This window comes from Bufo gargarizans, chromosome 2, assembly GCF_014858855.1.
Source record: "Bufo gargarizans isolate SCDJY-AF-19 chromosome 2, ASM1485885v1, whole genome shotgun sequence".
In the NCBI taxonomy this organism is placed as follows: Eukaryota; Metazoa; Chordata; class Amphibia; order Anura; family Bufonidae; genus Bufo; species Bufo gargarizans.
Genome location: NC_058081.1, coordinates 280,985,622 through 281,003,955, shown reverse-complemented (window position 1 = coordinate 281,003,955; position 18,334 = coordinate 280,985,622). Strand labels below are relative to the sequence as shown.

General features: G+C 41.0%; 1 protein-coding gene across 2 annotated transcripts in view; it reads right to left on the bottom strand.

The window, feature by feature from the left end:
* The window catches only part of DOCK4 (dedicator of cytokinesis 4), a 346,430-nt gene that overhangs the window by 111,588 nt on the left and 216,508 nt on the right, over positions 1-18,334 (bottom strand). Inside the window, exons 24-27 of one of the 2 annotated variants that reach the window (XM_044280322.1) lie at positions 12,099-12,226; positions 10,462-10,596; positions 7,038-7,136; positions 3,316-3,410 (exon numbers count right to left, since the gene is read on the bottom strand). In XM_044280322.1, the coding sequence (XP_044136257.1) occupies positions 3,316-3,410; positions 7,038-7,136; positions 10,462-10,596; positions 12,099-12,226 (457 nt within the window). The remainder of the gene's footprint in view (positions 1-3,315; positions 3,411-7,037; positions 7,137-10,461; positions 10,597-12,098; positions 12,227-18,334) is intronic. The other variant, XM_044280323.1, reaches the window with a different exon arrangement.

The following is an 18,334-nucleotide window of genomic DNA, read 5'->3' as shown; positions in this document are numbered from 1 at the left end:
AAACGCAAACCTGATGGAATAGCATGCCGCTGCAAGATGCTGTGGTAGCCATGCTGGTTCAGTATGCCTTCAATTTTGAATAAATCCCCAACAGTGTCACCAGCAAAGCACCCCCACACCATCACACCTTCTCCTCCATGCTTCACGGTGGGAACCAGGCATGTAGAGTCCATCCGTTCACCTTTTCTGCGTCGCACAAAGACACGGTGGTTGGAACCAAAGATCTCCAATTTGGACTCATTCAGACCAAAGCACAGATTTCCACTGGTCTAATGTCCCTTCCTTATGTTCTTTAGCCCAAACAAATCTCTTCTGCTTGTTGCCTGTCCTTAGCAGTGGTTTCCTAGCAGATATTCTACCATGAAGGCCTGAGTCACACAGTCTCCTCTTAACAGTTGTTCTAGAGATGTGTCTGCTGCTAGAACTCTGTGTGGCATTGACCTGGTCTCTAATCTGAGCTGCTGTTAACCTGCGATTTCTGAGGCTGGTGACTCGGATGAACTTATCCTCTGCAGCAGAGGTGACTCTTGGTCTTCCTTTCCTGGGGCGGTCCGCATATGAGCCAGTTTCTTTGTAGCGCTTGATATTTTTTGTGACTGCACTTGGGGACACTTTCAAAGTTTTCCCAATTTTTCGGACTGACTGACCTTCATTTCTTAAAGTAATGATGGCCACTCGTTTTTCTTTACTTAGCTGCTTTTTTCTTGCGATAATACAAATTCTAACAGTCTATTCAGTAGGACTATCAGCTGTGTATCCACCTGACTTCTCCACAACGCAACTGATGGTCCCAACCCCATTTATAAGGCAAGAAATCCCACTTAGGCTAGTTTCACACTAGCGTTCGGCTGTCCGCTCGTGAGCTCCGTTTGAAGGGGCTCACGAGCGGACCCGAACGCTTCCGTCCAGCCCTGATGCAGTCTGAATGGATGCGGATCCGCTCAGACTGCATCAGTCTGGCGGCGCTCAGCCTCCGCTCCGCTCAGCAGGCGGACACCTGAACGCTGCTTGCAGCGTTCGGGTGTCCGCTTGGCCGTGCGGAGGCGTGCGGATCCGTCCAGACTTACAATGTAAGTGAATGGGGACGGATCCGTTTGAAGATGCCACAATATTGCTCAATCTTCAAGCGGATCCGTCCCCCATTGACTTTCAATGTAAAAGTCTGGACGGATCTGCTCAGGCTAATTTCACACTTAGCTTTTTTTTGCTAATATAATGCAGACGGATCCGTTCTGAACGGAGCCTCCGTCTGCATTATTATGATCGGATCCGTTCAGAACGGATCCGATCGAACGCTAGTGTGAAAGTAGCCTTATTAAACCTGACAGGGGCACACCTGTGAAGTGAAAACCATTTCAGGTGACTACCTCTTGAAGCTCATCAAGAGAATGCCAAGAGTGTGCAAAGCAGTAATCAAAGCAAAAGGTGGCTACTTTGAAGAACCTAGAATATTACATATTTTCAGTTGTTTCACACTTTTTTGTTATGTATATAATTCCACATGTGTTAATTCATAGTTTTGATGCCTTTAGTGTCAATCTACAATTTTCATAGTCATGAAAATAAAGAAAACTCTTTGAATGAGAAGGTGTGTCCAAACTTTTGGTCTGTACTGTATATATCTCTCTTCAGATGTCATAGTCAAAATTGACCATGATATCTGAGAGGTTAAACGTTTGTGACTGGTGTTACCACTAATTAAGGACTCTGCCTCCAGGTGTCCGTTGTGTAAAACTGCATGAAGCTGGAGGCTATGGCACCTGCTCAGCTTCTGGGCAGATGCCATCCTTAAAGCCCTCTATTTTACATAAAGTCTAAAGACTATATATGCCCTATCATCCCTAGCATTAGCATTGGAGTCTATTAGAATTACACTGTGTTCCTATGGAGCCTTGCCACATATTAGTTTAAAACAGCAGACACCTGGCAGCTATGGCGCCTGCTCCACTCGCGAGCAGTGCCATTTTTAAATGCCCAACCGCCAACATAAATTTACGTTGGGTGGTCGGGAAGAGGTTAATCAAATAACCAGATTGTATTTCATTGGTGAGAACCTTTACCTACTGTATAGTTAAAAATAAAAATCTTGATAACCTGGAAGTAAGCATATAACAAGTTACATTTTAATACTTTAACCCCTAGAAGCAGTCAATAGCAACCATGGCATCTGAGCAGTTAGAGAGAGAGGGCCTCACTCTGATCCCTGATTGCGTCCCCCCAGTTTTGCAAAATTATGGGTGCAGATTGCTTGACTTGTAAAGTTTCCCAGGCCTACCATGGTAATCTTCCTATTAAGCCCTAGACATCACAATCTCCATAAATGTAAAAATATACTATTTCAATTTATGCAGTCTATGGTATAAGTGGTTTGGCTGAAAGGGTTTGCTGAGATTTTAATACTGATTACCTGTCCTCTGGATAGGTCATCAGTATCTGATCGGTGTGCATTTGACACCCAGGCCCCCGCCGATCAGCTGCTTCACTTCAATGGGACTGAGCTGCGGCTAGGCCACGTGTCCGATAAATGTATCGTCCTGGGTGTTGGACTCCCACTGATCAGATACTGATGACTTATCCTCAGGATAGGTCATCCGTAATAAATCTTGTAAAACCCCTTTGAATGTTCATGTCCCATAGGGGGACAAAAAATAGAATACTAAAACATAAAAAGTAGTAATAATAATAAAAAACAGGAAAACTCAAATCACCACATTTTTTTTTTTTACCCATAAAAAAAAAAAAAAAAAGATAATTGGTATGGCTGCATCCGAAAAAGGTCTCAACTATTATTTATTCTGCATGGTGAACATCGTAATGAACATAGTCATGCCCTGAAACTGAAAAACCGAATACAAAGTGAGCAAAACGTCATATGCATTCTAATAAAAACTATAGCTTGCTCTGTAAAAAAAAACAACACAGAACTGTATCTAGAAATAAAAGAAAAAGGTCTGGGTGTCAGAACTTTTTCCAAAAGTTTATTTTATTTTTAAGTCTGTAGTAACGCAAGAAAAAAAAATAGAAATTTAGTATCACTGTAATTGTACTGACCCACAGAATAAAGATAGTGTTTTAGCACACAGTGAATGCTGTCAAACAAAAAAGAAAGGCTGAATTGTGGGTTCTGTTTTTCAATTCCACCTGACAAATATTTTTTCCCCCAGTTTTTCCCTACAGCTATATTAAAGATAAAGCAAAAAAAAAAAAGTTAAGGCTCTTGGGAGACCAGGAAAAACTGAAAGCAAAAAAAAAAAAAGAAAAGAAAATTGGCAAGGGTTTATTCATTCAGAGTTACATAGAAAAATAAAAACGTACTTGTTGGCAACAAACCGCATAACAGTCCAATCTTTAGGAAACATTTCCGGTCTTATAAGTATTCGAAACACTGTAAAAATCTGCAGCAAAAAATCCTGTGAATAAAGATCACACCTATTAAAACACAATGAAGTAAATTCATAAAATAATTACTCAGTCACATACATCATGGGGACAAACAGGGACTGGTGCATCAAGATATGTATCAGACTAGTAAAATTGACTGCATTGATTTCATACTGCAAGTTATTACGAAACAAGCTCAAACTTTGCACTAGATATAAGAAATGTTTAAATTATTTTTCTGTCTGCAAACATCATCCTAAGGGTCCATTCACACGTCTGCAAATTGCGGAACAGGTGCAAACCCATTCATTGTCTATGAAAGTGTGCTGTCCGCATCTGCATTTCCGGAGCGCGCCCCCGATCTTCCGGTGCGCGGCTCCGTAAAAAAAAATAAAAACATGTTCTAATCTTGTCCGCAATTGCAGACAAGAATAGGCAGTTCTATGGGGGTGCCAGCCGGGTGTATTGCGGATCCGCAATACACTACGGACGTGTGAGTAGACCCTAAATCTATTTTCATGTGCATTTGGTTTAAAAAATATGCAAGGGGAGATATGAAAAGGGGTCTACTAAGTACCACCAATATATAATAGATTGTTCTTGCTGATTCTAATTTTAACATTCCCAATCCCTTTGTAAAACTGCATTTTGGGTGGTTAGAAGTGCCTCGAATTCATCTATGAATATGAATCTATGAATTAGAGTGAGTAGATTGCATACAATACTGTTTATACAAGAGTCCTCTCTCAGATATGTTTAGGCCACTGCTTAGTGGTAGTAGACATAGTCAAAGTGTTATAAAACTATATCCTCACTTTTTTTTTTACTTACACTGGAGTACAAGTTTTGTGAGTATTACATGGAGTTTTTTTTATGATTTTATTTTTAAAACTATCATATAGCAGGTGGATTGAGTGTGGGGGAACTTTCAAGTGTAACATAGAGGCTGGTAAAGTACTGAAGGGGGTGTATATCTCACCCAGAATGCTCAGATGGGCGAGGTAAAAAGAATCCAGGAAAGCTGGGTTGTTTCAGCACATTGTAGCTTGCTGAGGCACTTTTTCTAATTGTTTAATGGGCTGAAAGGTAGTTTGGTAGTGTGACATGCCATTCCCTCTCCACTCCAGTACTATAATTTCCCCTAGCCAACAGCAACCCAGGTGTAGCTGCTGGACTCATTACTGGGGGAATAAATACAGGGCTGAGAGGCTCATTGAGTGTCTGTACCTGGAAGCTGAACGTTGTTTCTAAGCCTTATCTCCCATTTTCTGAGTACCAGGTGAGGAAACTGCTCTGTATAGTTAATTTTCTTTAGGTTTTGTTGCCTCTGTGGATTGCTCAAAGTGACGTCTTGAATCTGATTGCCAAGTGTATCTGATTTGGATTTTTAAACTGTTTAAGCCGGTGAAGTCTGTCATTACGGACCACACCAATGCGTACAGATCTCGACACAGGTTAATTCGTGTTCAATATGGATGTTTTTTTTCCCCTAATGCTGACAAACATCTGTATAAATAGCTTTTGCACTTAATGTAAAAAAAGTGCAGCTTTGACCCAATAAATATATCAAGTTAAAGGGATATTCTAAATGTAGGATCCTTGGGTATCAAACACCCCAAAGGGCCACAGTGATGCTGCAGTGCGAGCCACCAGGCTGCACAAGGTACTGATGCACACCTCATATGCTTGAATAGGGCCACTCGGAATTTCGCTACACAGTGGTTGGGCGCCCCTGTGCCAGGAAATAGAGCACTACATCATTCTCCAGATAGGTGGGGGCCCCCGAGGTGAGGCCCCCAACAGTCATAATGTGACATATAGCCTAGCGCTATGCCAACACTTTACACGATGGGAGTTATCTAATATTTTGTTTTGGTTATCTCTGTATTTTAAGCATTCAGAAATAAATGGATGAGGTAAATCATTCTGATCATAGCATGATAATGTGTATTTTTTGTGTTCAAAAGAATAATGTTCTGATCATGATAAATATAGGAACTTATTTCAAATGTTGAACTTCTGATTACTTAATCATAAAGGAAAATAACTTCAAAATGTACTGCTTAATTGAATTACATGCCTTTTCCAAAAAGACTTATGACTTACTTATTAATTATAAATGAAAATGTGTCCTTCATTAGCGAAGTACTAAATAATGAACTACTCAACAAAACGCTCAATATTCATGCGACCACTTAAAAGACCTCTGTGGAAAATATTCTCAATTTATTTCATGCCGCAGTGTTGCTTTACTTTTGATGAACACCATCTTAATGTATAAGTGCTGAGACAGGACCTCCTTTGATAATTCATACAGAGTCTACATGATGGACACTGAGGACAGGCGCACTGGTGAGACACAGTTATTTTATACCCCAAAAAGGAAGCAATAGCATTTTCTTTCCATTAGTGATCCAGTCATACCAGAGGATTACATCATCTGAAACCTGTCCCTGCTATGGAAATCTATCAGTGGTTATCAGAACAAAATAGTGAAATGTATTTTACTCAATCACAATTGTACATTGATAATCTGAAAAGATACCTGGCAGCAAATGTTAATTCCCCTTAAAGGGAACCTGTCATGTGGATATTTGATTATAATCTAACTAATTATATACAATCATTAACTACTAAAAAGTACCTTAGATGTATTCACTTACTGGTGTGACAGATGGTTACCTCATAATATACACACAAAGATGCTGCATGCTAATGAGCTGATTTGAGTCCAGAGTGATGTCAGTGACTCCAGCGTATATTTAATTCAAAGCTATAGCCACTCCCCTGCCCACCTGCTGCTGATTCATATGGAAAATAACTGTCAATCAGCAGCAGGTAGGCGGGGAGAGTCAGGAGCTCATGAATATATCAGGGACTCCTCATTATCAGCTGGAGCTTTTCAATACAAGATGTTGGCAGATTGACTGGGTCAATTAAAGAAAGTGACCCAGCATTTTGCTAAGAGAATCAGTCACTTATTTATGTAGCCCTTAGTTAGGACACCATAAAACTGATGACAGGTTCCCTTTAAGTGCCAGCACTGGGGAAAGGAAGCATTCAATAATGGCCATTGTAATCAGTGAGCTGTCTGTGTAATGCATAGGCCTGCCAGGTCGTTCAGAAAGAACACTACACTTAGGGGTAGAGTTATCCTCCCACCAAGCCATGGATTTGACATTAAAAAGTAAAAAAACTTGGCTTTGCGACTTTATGCCACCCTCGCCAGTTTATGAAAAGGGGACATGGACGTGTTGACCAGCCCTGGGACATTTATCATCATTTATGCCAGAAACTGGTGTAAATGACGACTGAACTCTACGCCAACTACAAGCTGGAGTAGATTTCAGTCTGGTGCATGGACTGCCGAAGGCCTTAACTAAACGCCTGCTCAGACAGTGCAGGGCCCATCAAGACTGGCGCCGCAAATGCAGGTCTTGATAAATCATAGCCTTAGTAGCCACTTTCTGCTCCAGCTAATTGATGGGGAGCCTGAGCTTAAAGCTTCCCTCTATTAGCATTGAAAACATGCATATATATGAGACAGGGCTCATTGGTTTGAAACCCAAACAAATAGCAATTCTTCCAAATATACCATTATAGTATACAGTAAATATGGCAATTATATGGAAAAGACTCTCCTGTTCATAACTTACTCGAAGTTCATCCTTTGTGTTGAAGCTTTCTAGAAGTTGCTGGTAGTGTCTGTCGGTCATTTGCCGCAACAAGGACAGTAAAGAGGCAACAAATTCACCCTGAAACAATTATGACAATACAAAGCTCACACAGTACCAAGCACTACTTTATAGAATGCAAAATAAATCTTCACACATAACCATAAATATGCTTACGTAGGAATATTAAAACTGCTCTCCGCTTTTGACAGATTAGACACACAGTACTAACCCCTAGCTTTCCCCATAAAAGAATCATAGCTATGACTGGAGAACACTGGTGTACTTTGTGGCACGCTCGCACAAGCTGCAGAATGACAGGGACATATTGTTAGAACTTACTGACATTTAATTGGCTCTCTGAGGAAGAAAATGACAAATTCTGAACAGTCAGCAAAGCTGCGGCATATCACTGCCAACAATGCAACCAGATGCTCTCCGTAACGTCTAACATCACACAGCAAATAAAGGTTTTCAATTTCTTTTTTTCAGTTTTACCACATTTACTGCTATGTCAGAGAAAGACACAAACACAATGTCGAGGACTCTCCAAGCTGGCTGACGCACAGATATTTCTGAAGCGGAAGCAGTGCTTGCACGAGGCTTCAAACAGATGATTGGCAGGATGCCAGGTGTCGGACCTAAGGATAAGTCATCAATATTAAACCACTGCCCAACCCCTTTAACCTCTATCCCAGTTTAGTCCTTCAGGCATACTAAAGGGAATCAGTCACCAGCAACCTACCTATCAAAATTGTGTACATTGCTGTGTTTTTCCTGCGTTGATCTGAGGTTCCAATTCTGAGTTATTGCACTTTCTTAATATGCAAACGAGGCCTTTGATGCAATGACGGTGTCCCCATTGCTCTTGTTGCACCCAAGCCCCACTCCTTTCTGTGGCCAGACCCTCTCTAGCTGCTTTGCCACTGGCTGGGCCTATCAAGCAAAGCAGCCAGGGAGGGGCCGGCCACAGAAAGGAGTGGGGCTTGGGTGCAACAAGAGCAACGGTGATGAGTTTGTCATGGTAACATTTTTATATGCTCCCTAAACAAGGGATCTAACGGTAAGTTGTGTGCAATGTTCCAAATCTTAAAATTTAGTCTAGGGGCAGAAGAATGAGGAGTAATGATTCATGGTGGTATTTGAGTACTCCTGGTTCCTCTTCTGACCCCAAACAGCAGAAGACTCCTTTTATTAGCAAAAACCTGGGTGTTTCCCTTACAACCTAAAAACATAAATGAGCCAATAGGATTGTGACGTGTTTCAACAGAGTAGTGTATATATCCTCGTCTGGACACAAGGACACTCTATTGTGGGAAAACCAAAGCAGAGGAATTCCTCGTCTAGATACATGACATCCCCTCTGTAGCCATCTAGCTTTCATACCAAATATTGCAACCTAGGTATATCCAAGATTTAATTATGTTTAATGAATCTTACTATATCACCCACATTGCACCAAAGCCCTAATTTGCATATTAAGACAAGGTATGGCAAGTCAGAAACAGAGCCTCAGATCAACAAAGGAAAAACAATGTTTTAATCAGGTGAACCACAGCTATGTTGGCTAGGGAGGTCACTGGTGACAGAGTCCCTTTAAGTATTAACCCAAATCCACCCTAGAGCACCAAAGATATTATCATTAACGTACTAAGACCGTGATTATGCAAAATGTGGTCTGTGATAACATAAGAGAAATCTGTACACATCTCAGTCTCAGTCTTCTGCAGATTGCTGAGGAAAGTGATTGGCCGCTGCAGTCACATGTGTATAAGGCATATGACCACTGCAGCCACTTGAGTGAGGCAGAGGAAGCTGGAAGTGGCTGGGGATCAGAAGGGTAAGTATTTTTGTTTCTGTCACAGTTTTTGGTCACATTTTTAAATAACTCAGACAACATCTTTAATTCGTACACTACTAATTATATTGCATGCTATCACCAACTCCTCAACCACCCTATGTAAAATTTAGAATGTAGTAAGTGTAGTTAGTTCGTATAATATAAAATACTAACTGTATATTATAAGGAACCATGGTAAGAAATATAAGTATATAAATATAAGTATATAAAGAAATATAAGTAAAATATTCCTGAACAACTGGGTAATGTAAAACGACACTACTATTGAGCTAATGGACAGACTCATTTAGTCCCTTTACCCCTTTAAAGATGTTGTCCAGCCATATATATTGATGACCTATCGTCAGGATATGTCAGGATCAATATCTGATCGACATGGGTCCTTCACCCGGGCACCCCCGCCGATCAGCTTTTCAAAGAGGAGGTGGCACTCCATGCTCATACTACTACAGTGCATAGTCATTCTGACTAGCAATCTAATACATTTTGCCTCTCAGAGGGCCCTTTGCCGTTATGTCAAGTACTCTGAACCCTGTGAATGCATTTGCAGGGTGCCGATCGTAGGACAGAGAGAGTTCCTTCCCACTGTTTAACTGCTCAGATGCCGCAGTCGCTATTGTCCGTGGCATCTGAGGGGATAAACTGGCAGGATCAGGGTTTTCTCCAATCCTAGTATTGAATGCCAGGAGTCTGCTATGTAATGCAGTTGGCTACTGGAAGCAATGTTATGGACCCAGCTCCTGAGCCTGCTCTATCACCGTGACGTACAATTATGGCACTCAGCGTTAAATAGCAGCACTCTGTGCCGTAATCGCACATCACATAGTGGGAAAGGGTTAACTACAGCTGGGTCAAAATGAAAATGAAAAGCGCCACCTGCTGCCGATTTAATTTGGTGCGCTATATCAGAAAAACAGAGCTATGACCCATCTGAAGATGTTTGGTGAAAACAAAAACCCTGACAAACACAACAATTTCAGTGTAGTGGAATGTGACAACTCGGATGAAGTGATGTGTTCATAGTGAAGTTATGTTACATAGCCATTGTAGGCTGTGGTGATGTTCACCGGTGATGTTCTGTACATAAGAAAGCAATGGACACATGACTGTGGCCTACCCATTGCACTGGAGCACAGAAACCAGTGCTGTACGACACAGAGGAAGTAGATTACAATTAGAAGATTCTATTTTTTTTAGGTTACCATTATTTTTTTAGCAGAAACCCCTATTGAATTAAAAACGATCATAGAACATAAAGAAATAAATTACATTTAAAAGTGAAAATTACCCTTTTGGCTACTTATGGAACAAAAGCAGTCGTTGGAATTTTAATCATTAGCCGCCATAAAGGTCTTAACACTCTACTAAAACTTCACAAACATGAATTCAAGAAACAGTGCAAGATGAATGCACATCCCATGTTACTACATGCATAGCTGACGTGCAAAAATAAGTCCGTGGGGCACAAAGTGTTCCACATGTTTACACAGCGACAAAGAATTTCTATTACAGTAAACTGTCTACATGCCGAGACAAAATACTTACAGTCACATCCTGAAACTGAAGTCTCATTGCAGAGCCTGAGGGCTGAGGTCTACTTGTAATCTCTAAAATAGTCCGTAATAAAATATCCAGCAAGCTGTTCACAATCACGTCAATTTCCTTCATGGCAGACTTTTCCTAAAAATAACCAAATATATTAAAGATTATAGTGTAAAAAGCTATGACAGCTAACTAAGAAAAAAGTAACAGACATCAGCTGCACATTAAAATACAAGTATGAGGTATAGCGAGAGATTCCGGTCCTCCTGAAGAAGTATCTTGGGTGTACACTTTATACCGTGAGTATAATAAAAAATAAAAAAATGGTTTTTAGTTTATGGAAAATGTTTTTGTGGAACTTTCAATGCCTGTAAACTAGTGTGAAGTGAGCTCAGGAAACATATTCATGTACTCAATTACTTGTTGCAACGTGGGAATGGAATTACATCCTGTAGAGCATCGTATGGGGAATGCATGTGAAGCCAGTTGTGATGTGGACAGACTCTGCCTAGGCTTCTAGGCCTATTATTGGTATATCCCAAAGCAGGCATGCAGGTGGCAGCACTGCATTGGAATATACCGATCTTTGTATATTGTAAAGAATAAAATGGCATTACTTTATACAAATTGCAATCTAATGATTACATGTTGGGGTCCATTTGGCCCAAAAAAAAGAGGTAAAAAAAAGTAACAAAAAGTTGTTTAAAAAAATACATTCATATCACTCCCTTTTCCAAAAATGCAAATAAACAATATAAATAAATAAAGATCAAAACGGCATGTTACATGCTGCTCGTGTCCGCAGAGGCCAGTCATTGGCTGCAGCAGCGTATAAATACCCCTTTATTCTGGCCATACACACAAGATAACTGTTGGCCAAATGCTTGCCTGTTCGACAGCTATCTCACCTGACCATCCCCATAAACATGCATACTCGGCTGAGCATGCATGTATTCTGAACAGGATGAGAGGAGTAAGTTGCTGCCAGACAACTCTGGCGGTGGCTTATCTACCAAAGAATATAAAAATAAGGCATGCTGACATCAGGTCAGGTGGTCCATATACATATTAGATGGTTGTCTGGTCTCGCTGCTTAGCAAGTACTCTGTGTCCATGTGCAGGAAGGTAAAGTCAATCAAATGCTTGCATTTATGCTCTTGATTTGTCCCTGATAATCATGACATGGCTTTCATGCCTTCACTATGAACAGAAGTCAATGCACAAGTAAAAAGAAAACCTTAAAAAAAATAAAAAAAATAATCTTTCAACGGTGAATCAACTGATCTTAACTTCATTATCTTCTTCTTCCGCTTGGATTGATAGTCCCTATAACGCTGGTAAGTGGCACTGCTGGTGTCACAGGAACAGATAGGGCCCAGCATATAATCAAAAATTCTCCACATTATGCAAGTTAATTTGTGATTAGTAATTAGAGATTAGAGAAGATGCCTAGCAAAGGAGCAGGCAATTTATTAAAATTGAGGCGGGCTGAAAGGATAGCTTTCCAGCTGTATGCCAGGCACCTGCAGAGTGCTTCTCCTATATATAGATGACTGTGGGAATGGTTTACAGTGTGCCCTGGATTACTATCCAGCATGCTGTATGTTAATGTATATAATAAGCATCTTGCAATTACTTACAGAGCTGTTTTTCTTGCCGAGACAAAACATGTTGCTAAGGATACGTGCGCACATTACAAGATCTCTCTGCTCCTGCAGATGCATGTGGAGGTGGTGAAGGACGACAGGCAGAAGAATAAACCGGGGCTCTAAAATGACAACATATCATGTTATTATACAGGTCAGTTCAAGCAGAGTTTGCCCACTATGGGTTCAGCACAGAAACAATTAGGCAGCTTGTTCGTGTGTATTACTGGAAACGCAGCGGGTGCACTGGCGGTTCCGTAACCCACAAAAACCATATCAAATTAGATCAAAAGCAAGCTCCCAAACCACCTCAGATACCTAGAGAATGAAAACTATTTAGGCTACTTTCACACTGGCGTTTTGGCTTTCTGTTTGTGAGATCCGTTCAGGGCTCTCACACGCGGTCCGAAACGGACCAGTTTTGCCCTAATGCATTCTGAATGGAAAAGGATCCGCTCAGAATGCATCAGTTTGCCTCCGTTCCGTTTCCGTTCTGCTTTGCTAGCAGCGTTTTGGTGTCCGTCTGACGAAACTGAGCCAAACGGATCCGTTCTGACACACAATGTAAGTCAATGGGGTCGGATCTGTTTTCACTGATACAATCTGGCACAATAGAAAACGGATCCGTCCTCTATTGACTTTCAATGGTGTTCAAAACGGATCCGTCTTGGCTATGTTACAGATAATACAAACTGATCTGTTCTGAACGGATGCAGACGGTTGTATTATCTGAACGGATCCGTCCTCTATTGACTTTCAATGGTGTTCAAAACGGATCCGTCTTGGCTATGTTACAGATAATACAAACTGATCCGTTCTGAACGGATGCAGACGGTTGTATTATCTGAACGGATCCGTCTATGCAGATCCATGATGGATCCGCACCAAACGTGAGTGTGAAAGTAGCCTTAAATACAATCTGACAATCTATGGGTATGTTATAGAGTAGGAGGAGATGAGTAGATTGATATATACACTCACCAAGTGTGACTGTTAATGTAGTTTTATGGGAAAAGATTCAGTATAACTTAGGAGTGCTACTTGGAGTCCTCTGTATGACAGTGTATAGAGATAGCAGTCAGTCACTGCATAGGAAAGTCTCAGTCACCTCTAAGCAGAGAAAAATAAATTGCAAGTTTTACTGAATCTTTTCCCATAATAATATATAACAATTTGCTCAGCGTCTCCTGATCTGTACCATGCTGCCTGCAGATTGCACTGCATTTTCAACGTTAATAACCGAAACGCACAGAGTACCTGCTTTGACAAAATATATAAAACATGGTCACATATACTTGATTAGTATGTATTAGAAACAATATAATCCTGATCAGGGAGAATGAATCCAAATCATCACCACGGGCCTTTACAGACCTGTCCAAATTGGAGCAGACTGTGGTATCACCACTTTCTTATATAATGTAATAGTTCTCTGAAAATTAATTCATAAAGCTGCTAAAATAGGCCAAAAATACATCCCTGCTAATTATGTATATGTGACATTTTCATATGTGCATGATTTGTTGAAGCAGGTACCGTATACTGTGAGTTTTTGAGATTTGTTTTCATGTTTATGTAGCTTGAGAGGCTGCTTTTGATAAATAAATGATAGACTATATTGTGATGAGCTTTCTATGATCAGTGATACATCTGTAGGCCCTTTTGGAATAATTTATATAATGATTTAAAAATGACATGAAAAACATTCACAATTAAAAATAATGGCCGCATTTACTAAAGCTGTTACTTCTGTTTTTCGGCATGAACTGCACCAAAATGAAATATATTTATTAATGGTTTGCGATAAAAGGAATGGTTATGTGCCTCAATCACCTGTTTTCGCTTCAAGGTGGGTGTGGTTTAGCGGCGTTGTAATCTGGGCCAAATTTATTACTGCTGTGCAGCATTTCTGTGGCACGAAATAGTGGTTTAAAGTAAGCCAAATAAGAGTGGGCTTAAAAAATAAAATGTGAATTACCTTACAAAAAGCAGGCCAAATCAATCACAAAACAAGTACCACTTTGACAAACTTGGTGCATCTTGTCAGTGCATGGTATACGTTTAAATAGTCAAACTATTAGGGTAGGTGTAGCAGATTTTTCTGTGGAACCTGCAGCGGACTTTCAGATATCTGTTCTAGATTTGCATTAACTGCCACAGCTAACGGGGCTAATCGATAAGTGGCTAACCCATTGTATAAATGACAACGTAGATTTCCATTGGGAACAATGAGATATAGACTTCACATGGATTTCAGAGCGGAATATGCAAAAAAAATCCATGTGATATTTCCACTGTGTGAATAAACCCTTAGGAAGCATTATTATGTTAAAAATAATCTGAAAAGAGCAAAGATCTACATATATTGACCTACTGTATATTTATTGCAAATCTGGATGCAGATTACATCAAAGAGGTTTTCCAGGATTTTTATGCTGATGGCCTATCTACAGCACAGGCCATCAATGTTAGATCGGCAGGGGTCTGACACCCAACACCCCCACCAATCAGCTGGTCGCCAATAGCTCGGTCACCAAAATAAACTACACAGCTCTGTCTACTCTGTAGTGCATAGAGCTGATTAATACAAGATATGGATAAAGAAAATGTAATACAGAATAGTAAGAGAGGTTACAATCATCAGATAAAACCTTGCCTAAGAAAAGGTTTTTGTTAGCTGAAGCAATAAAAAAGGAACAAGCAAAAAATGTATAAACTGTTGAAGAGTTGTGAATGCGACTTCACAACTGCTGATATCAGGAGTAAATGAGAACTGGATGTAGGGGATATTGCAATGGATGTCTGGAGTACGACAATGTGAAACTTATCTAAAATGTTAATATTTTTCACCCATAGAATTTCACATTGTTATTTGATATTTAAAGTACAGTAGAAAAGAGCGGAATGAAAAAACGGGGTTAAAAAAAAGATGAAGATCACTCTTACCGGTAATCAGATTTTCCATTAGTCTTCACAATGGCACTTACCAGGAGGGGTTACCCCACCTCCTCAGGGACAGGAAACAACATGGAGAACAGCAATTAAAAGCCCCCTCCTCTAAACCTACTCCAGTTACCTAGGACATGAAGTTAGATGTGGTGAAACATATGTACTATCAATAAGACAAAAAAAAAACAACAATATGAAAATACAAATAAGGGTAGGAATCTCAAGTGCCATTGTGGAGGCAAATGGAAAATCCAATTACTGGTAATTGGATAGGTCTCCACAATGACAGTAATTGGGAGGATTTATAGAATAAACCAAAAAAGATAGTGGGACAGCTGCAGATAGGACTTTGCTGCCAAAAGACAAGTCTTTATTAGACAAAATGTCCAGCTTATAATTGTCTGAAAAAACTGGATGAACTAGCCCAAGTAGCTGCCCGGCAAATCTGTTCTAAGTAAGCCAAGGCTTCCTCAGCCCGTGAGCTAGACACAGCCTGGGTGGAATGGGAATTGAGAACTTTTGGGGGCAAAACACCCTTAGCTTGGTAGTAGAGCACAATAGTCATTCTAATCCAAAGAACAATGGTAGTTTTACTTGCAGCATATCCTTTATTAGTACCCAGATACTAAACAAAAAGATGGTCCGATATTCTGAAATCTCTAGTAACCTCCAGGTAATTCAACACACAACTGCGTACATCCAAATTGTAAAATCTAACTTCCTCCACAGAACCAGACAGAAAACAATATGAGGGAAGATAAACTTTTCACAGTAGAATTTTGAGACTAATTTAGGTAAGGAGGCCAGAGAACGTTTCAGGACAATTAAATCTTAGAAGATAGCCAGATAAGGGGCCATACAGGAGAAAGCCTGGATCTCACCAACTCTCCTAGCAGAGGTTATGACCAGGAGAAAAGCAGTTTTTAGGAATAAATCCTAAGAAAAATCTCTGAGAATGGTTCAAAGGCGGGATCAATAGGGGCTGAGAGGACCACATTTAGATCCCATGGTGGAACTAAGGAGAGGTAGGAAGGACAAATCTTTCCAGTCCACTTAACAAATCTCTTGACAAGATCAAGCTTCACAAATTAAATTTCCATGAACGCAACTATCAGGATCTTAAGAGTACTGACTTTAAGGCCTTTCTCCAAACATCTTTGCAAAAAGTCCAAAACCACCCTGACATCAAAGGGCACAGAAGGATCCCAAGAACCACTGGCAAAGTGAAGGAAAGCTTTCCATGTTCTATGATTAATTTTGGAAGTCACTTGTAGTAGATATCAGTGCTTCCAACAACCCCGTTCCTTAAGCTGTCAGATGAAGCTAAGGGAAGTTTGAGTGCAGAACTAGGTCCTAAGAGAGAAGGTCCGGCAGGGGAGGAGAAGTCCAGAAATTCCCCACCAACAGACTTGGGAGATGTGGCAACCAGGTCCTCTTTGGCCAATGTGGCACAATTAAAATCAACTGAGCTTGTTTATCTGCAACTATTATTAGGGTTCTGGGAATCACGGAGAATGGATGGAAGGCATGAAGGAGACCCTTCAGCCAGGGCTGGGAAAACGCATCCACCTGAAGAGGATGATCTTAAAAGGACAGGGAGAAAAAGTTGCTGACCTTTCTGTTCTCCCAGGATGCAAATAAATAAAAAAAACATAACTCCCCACTTCTCGGAGATCTGTCTGAAAACTACCAGAATCATGCTCCACTCTCCCTCTCTTAGAGACTCCCTGCTGAGAAAATCTGCAAATAAATCTGCTTCCCTTTTAAAAGGGCTGCAGATATGGAGGCTACATATTTTTCTGCCCATGCAAATATTACCTCTGCTACTGAAGAAAGAACTTTGCTCCTTTTTCCTCTCCTCCATCATTTACACAACAGTAGTGGCACTGTCCAACAGGAACTTTAGATGTATTCAGTGCTTGTAGAACAGCCATCAATTATTTTATTTTGGAGGAGGCTTGGCTTAAGACTGGGTTCCAGGTCCCCTGAACCACAAACTGAGGAGAATGGGCCCCTTGGCTCCTGGCATCTGTTACCACCACTTGAATCCTCAGCTTTTTGTCCAAGAATGTCTGATGTGTGTCCCAAGAATTTTGGGGAAAGGACTGCAAATTGCTTGTGTGAGCTTGAGCCCATTTCACTGCAGGAATGGTGGAAGTCATCAAACCTACAACAGTTATAATTTCTCTCATGGACACCACCGACGACAGATGGAAGAAAAAAAACAACTGGTAACCGAAACCAATGATGGATAGGACCCAAGTGGAGGTAGAAAACCATTCTTTTTACCTGAATATTGTCCAAAATATAATTCAGAATAGATCCAAACAACCTATCCCCTTCAAGTAAAAGTCAATTTTATTGTCAATACCACAGAGGATAGAAAATGTATCTCTCTCTGAAACCAATAGTATTGCCTATACAATTGACAAAAACACAACATATAAATACATTAACCACCTCAGCTCCCCTAGCTTAAAGAGGACCTTTCACTAGTTTACAAACTAAAAACTAACTATATCAGTGGGCAGAACGGTGCCCAGGGGTCCCCCTGCACTTACTAGTATGTCTGGGCGCAGCTCCGTTCGCCCGGTATAGGCTCCGGTGTCTGCAGCTCCGTCTGTTGTACTGGACAGATTTTTTGTATGAGGCGTGTCCCTTGCTGCAGCGCTGGCCAATCGTAGCGCACAGCTCATAGCCAGGGGGGTGATCAATGACAGGGGCGTGATCACCCCATATAGACTCCCTGATCACCCCCCTGTCAGGCTCTATTCAGACGTCCATATGTGTTTTGCGGATTCGATCCATGGATCCGCAAAACACATATGGACCTCTGAATGGAGCCAGCCTTACAGGGGGGTGATCAATGATAGGGTGGTGATCAGGGAGTCTATATGGGGTGATCACCCCCCTGTAAGGCTCCATTCAGACGTCCGTATGCGTTTTGCGGATCCGATACATGGATCCGTGGAGCCACAAAACAAATACGGACGTCTGAATGGAGCCAGCCTTACAGGGGGTGATCAATGACAGGGGGGTGATCAGGGAGTCTATATGGGCTATATGTCATTGATCACCCCCCTGTAAGGCTCCATTCAGACGTCCGTATGTGTTTTGTGGATCCGCGGATCCATGGATCGGATCCGCAAAACACATACGGACGTCTGAATGGAGCCTTACAGGGGGGTGATCAATGACAGGGGGGGTGATCAGGGTGTCCTCTGGTGGTCGATCCAAGCAAAAGGGACCACCAGAGGACCAGGTAGCAGGTATATTAGACG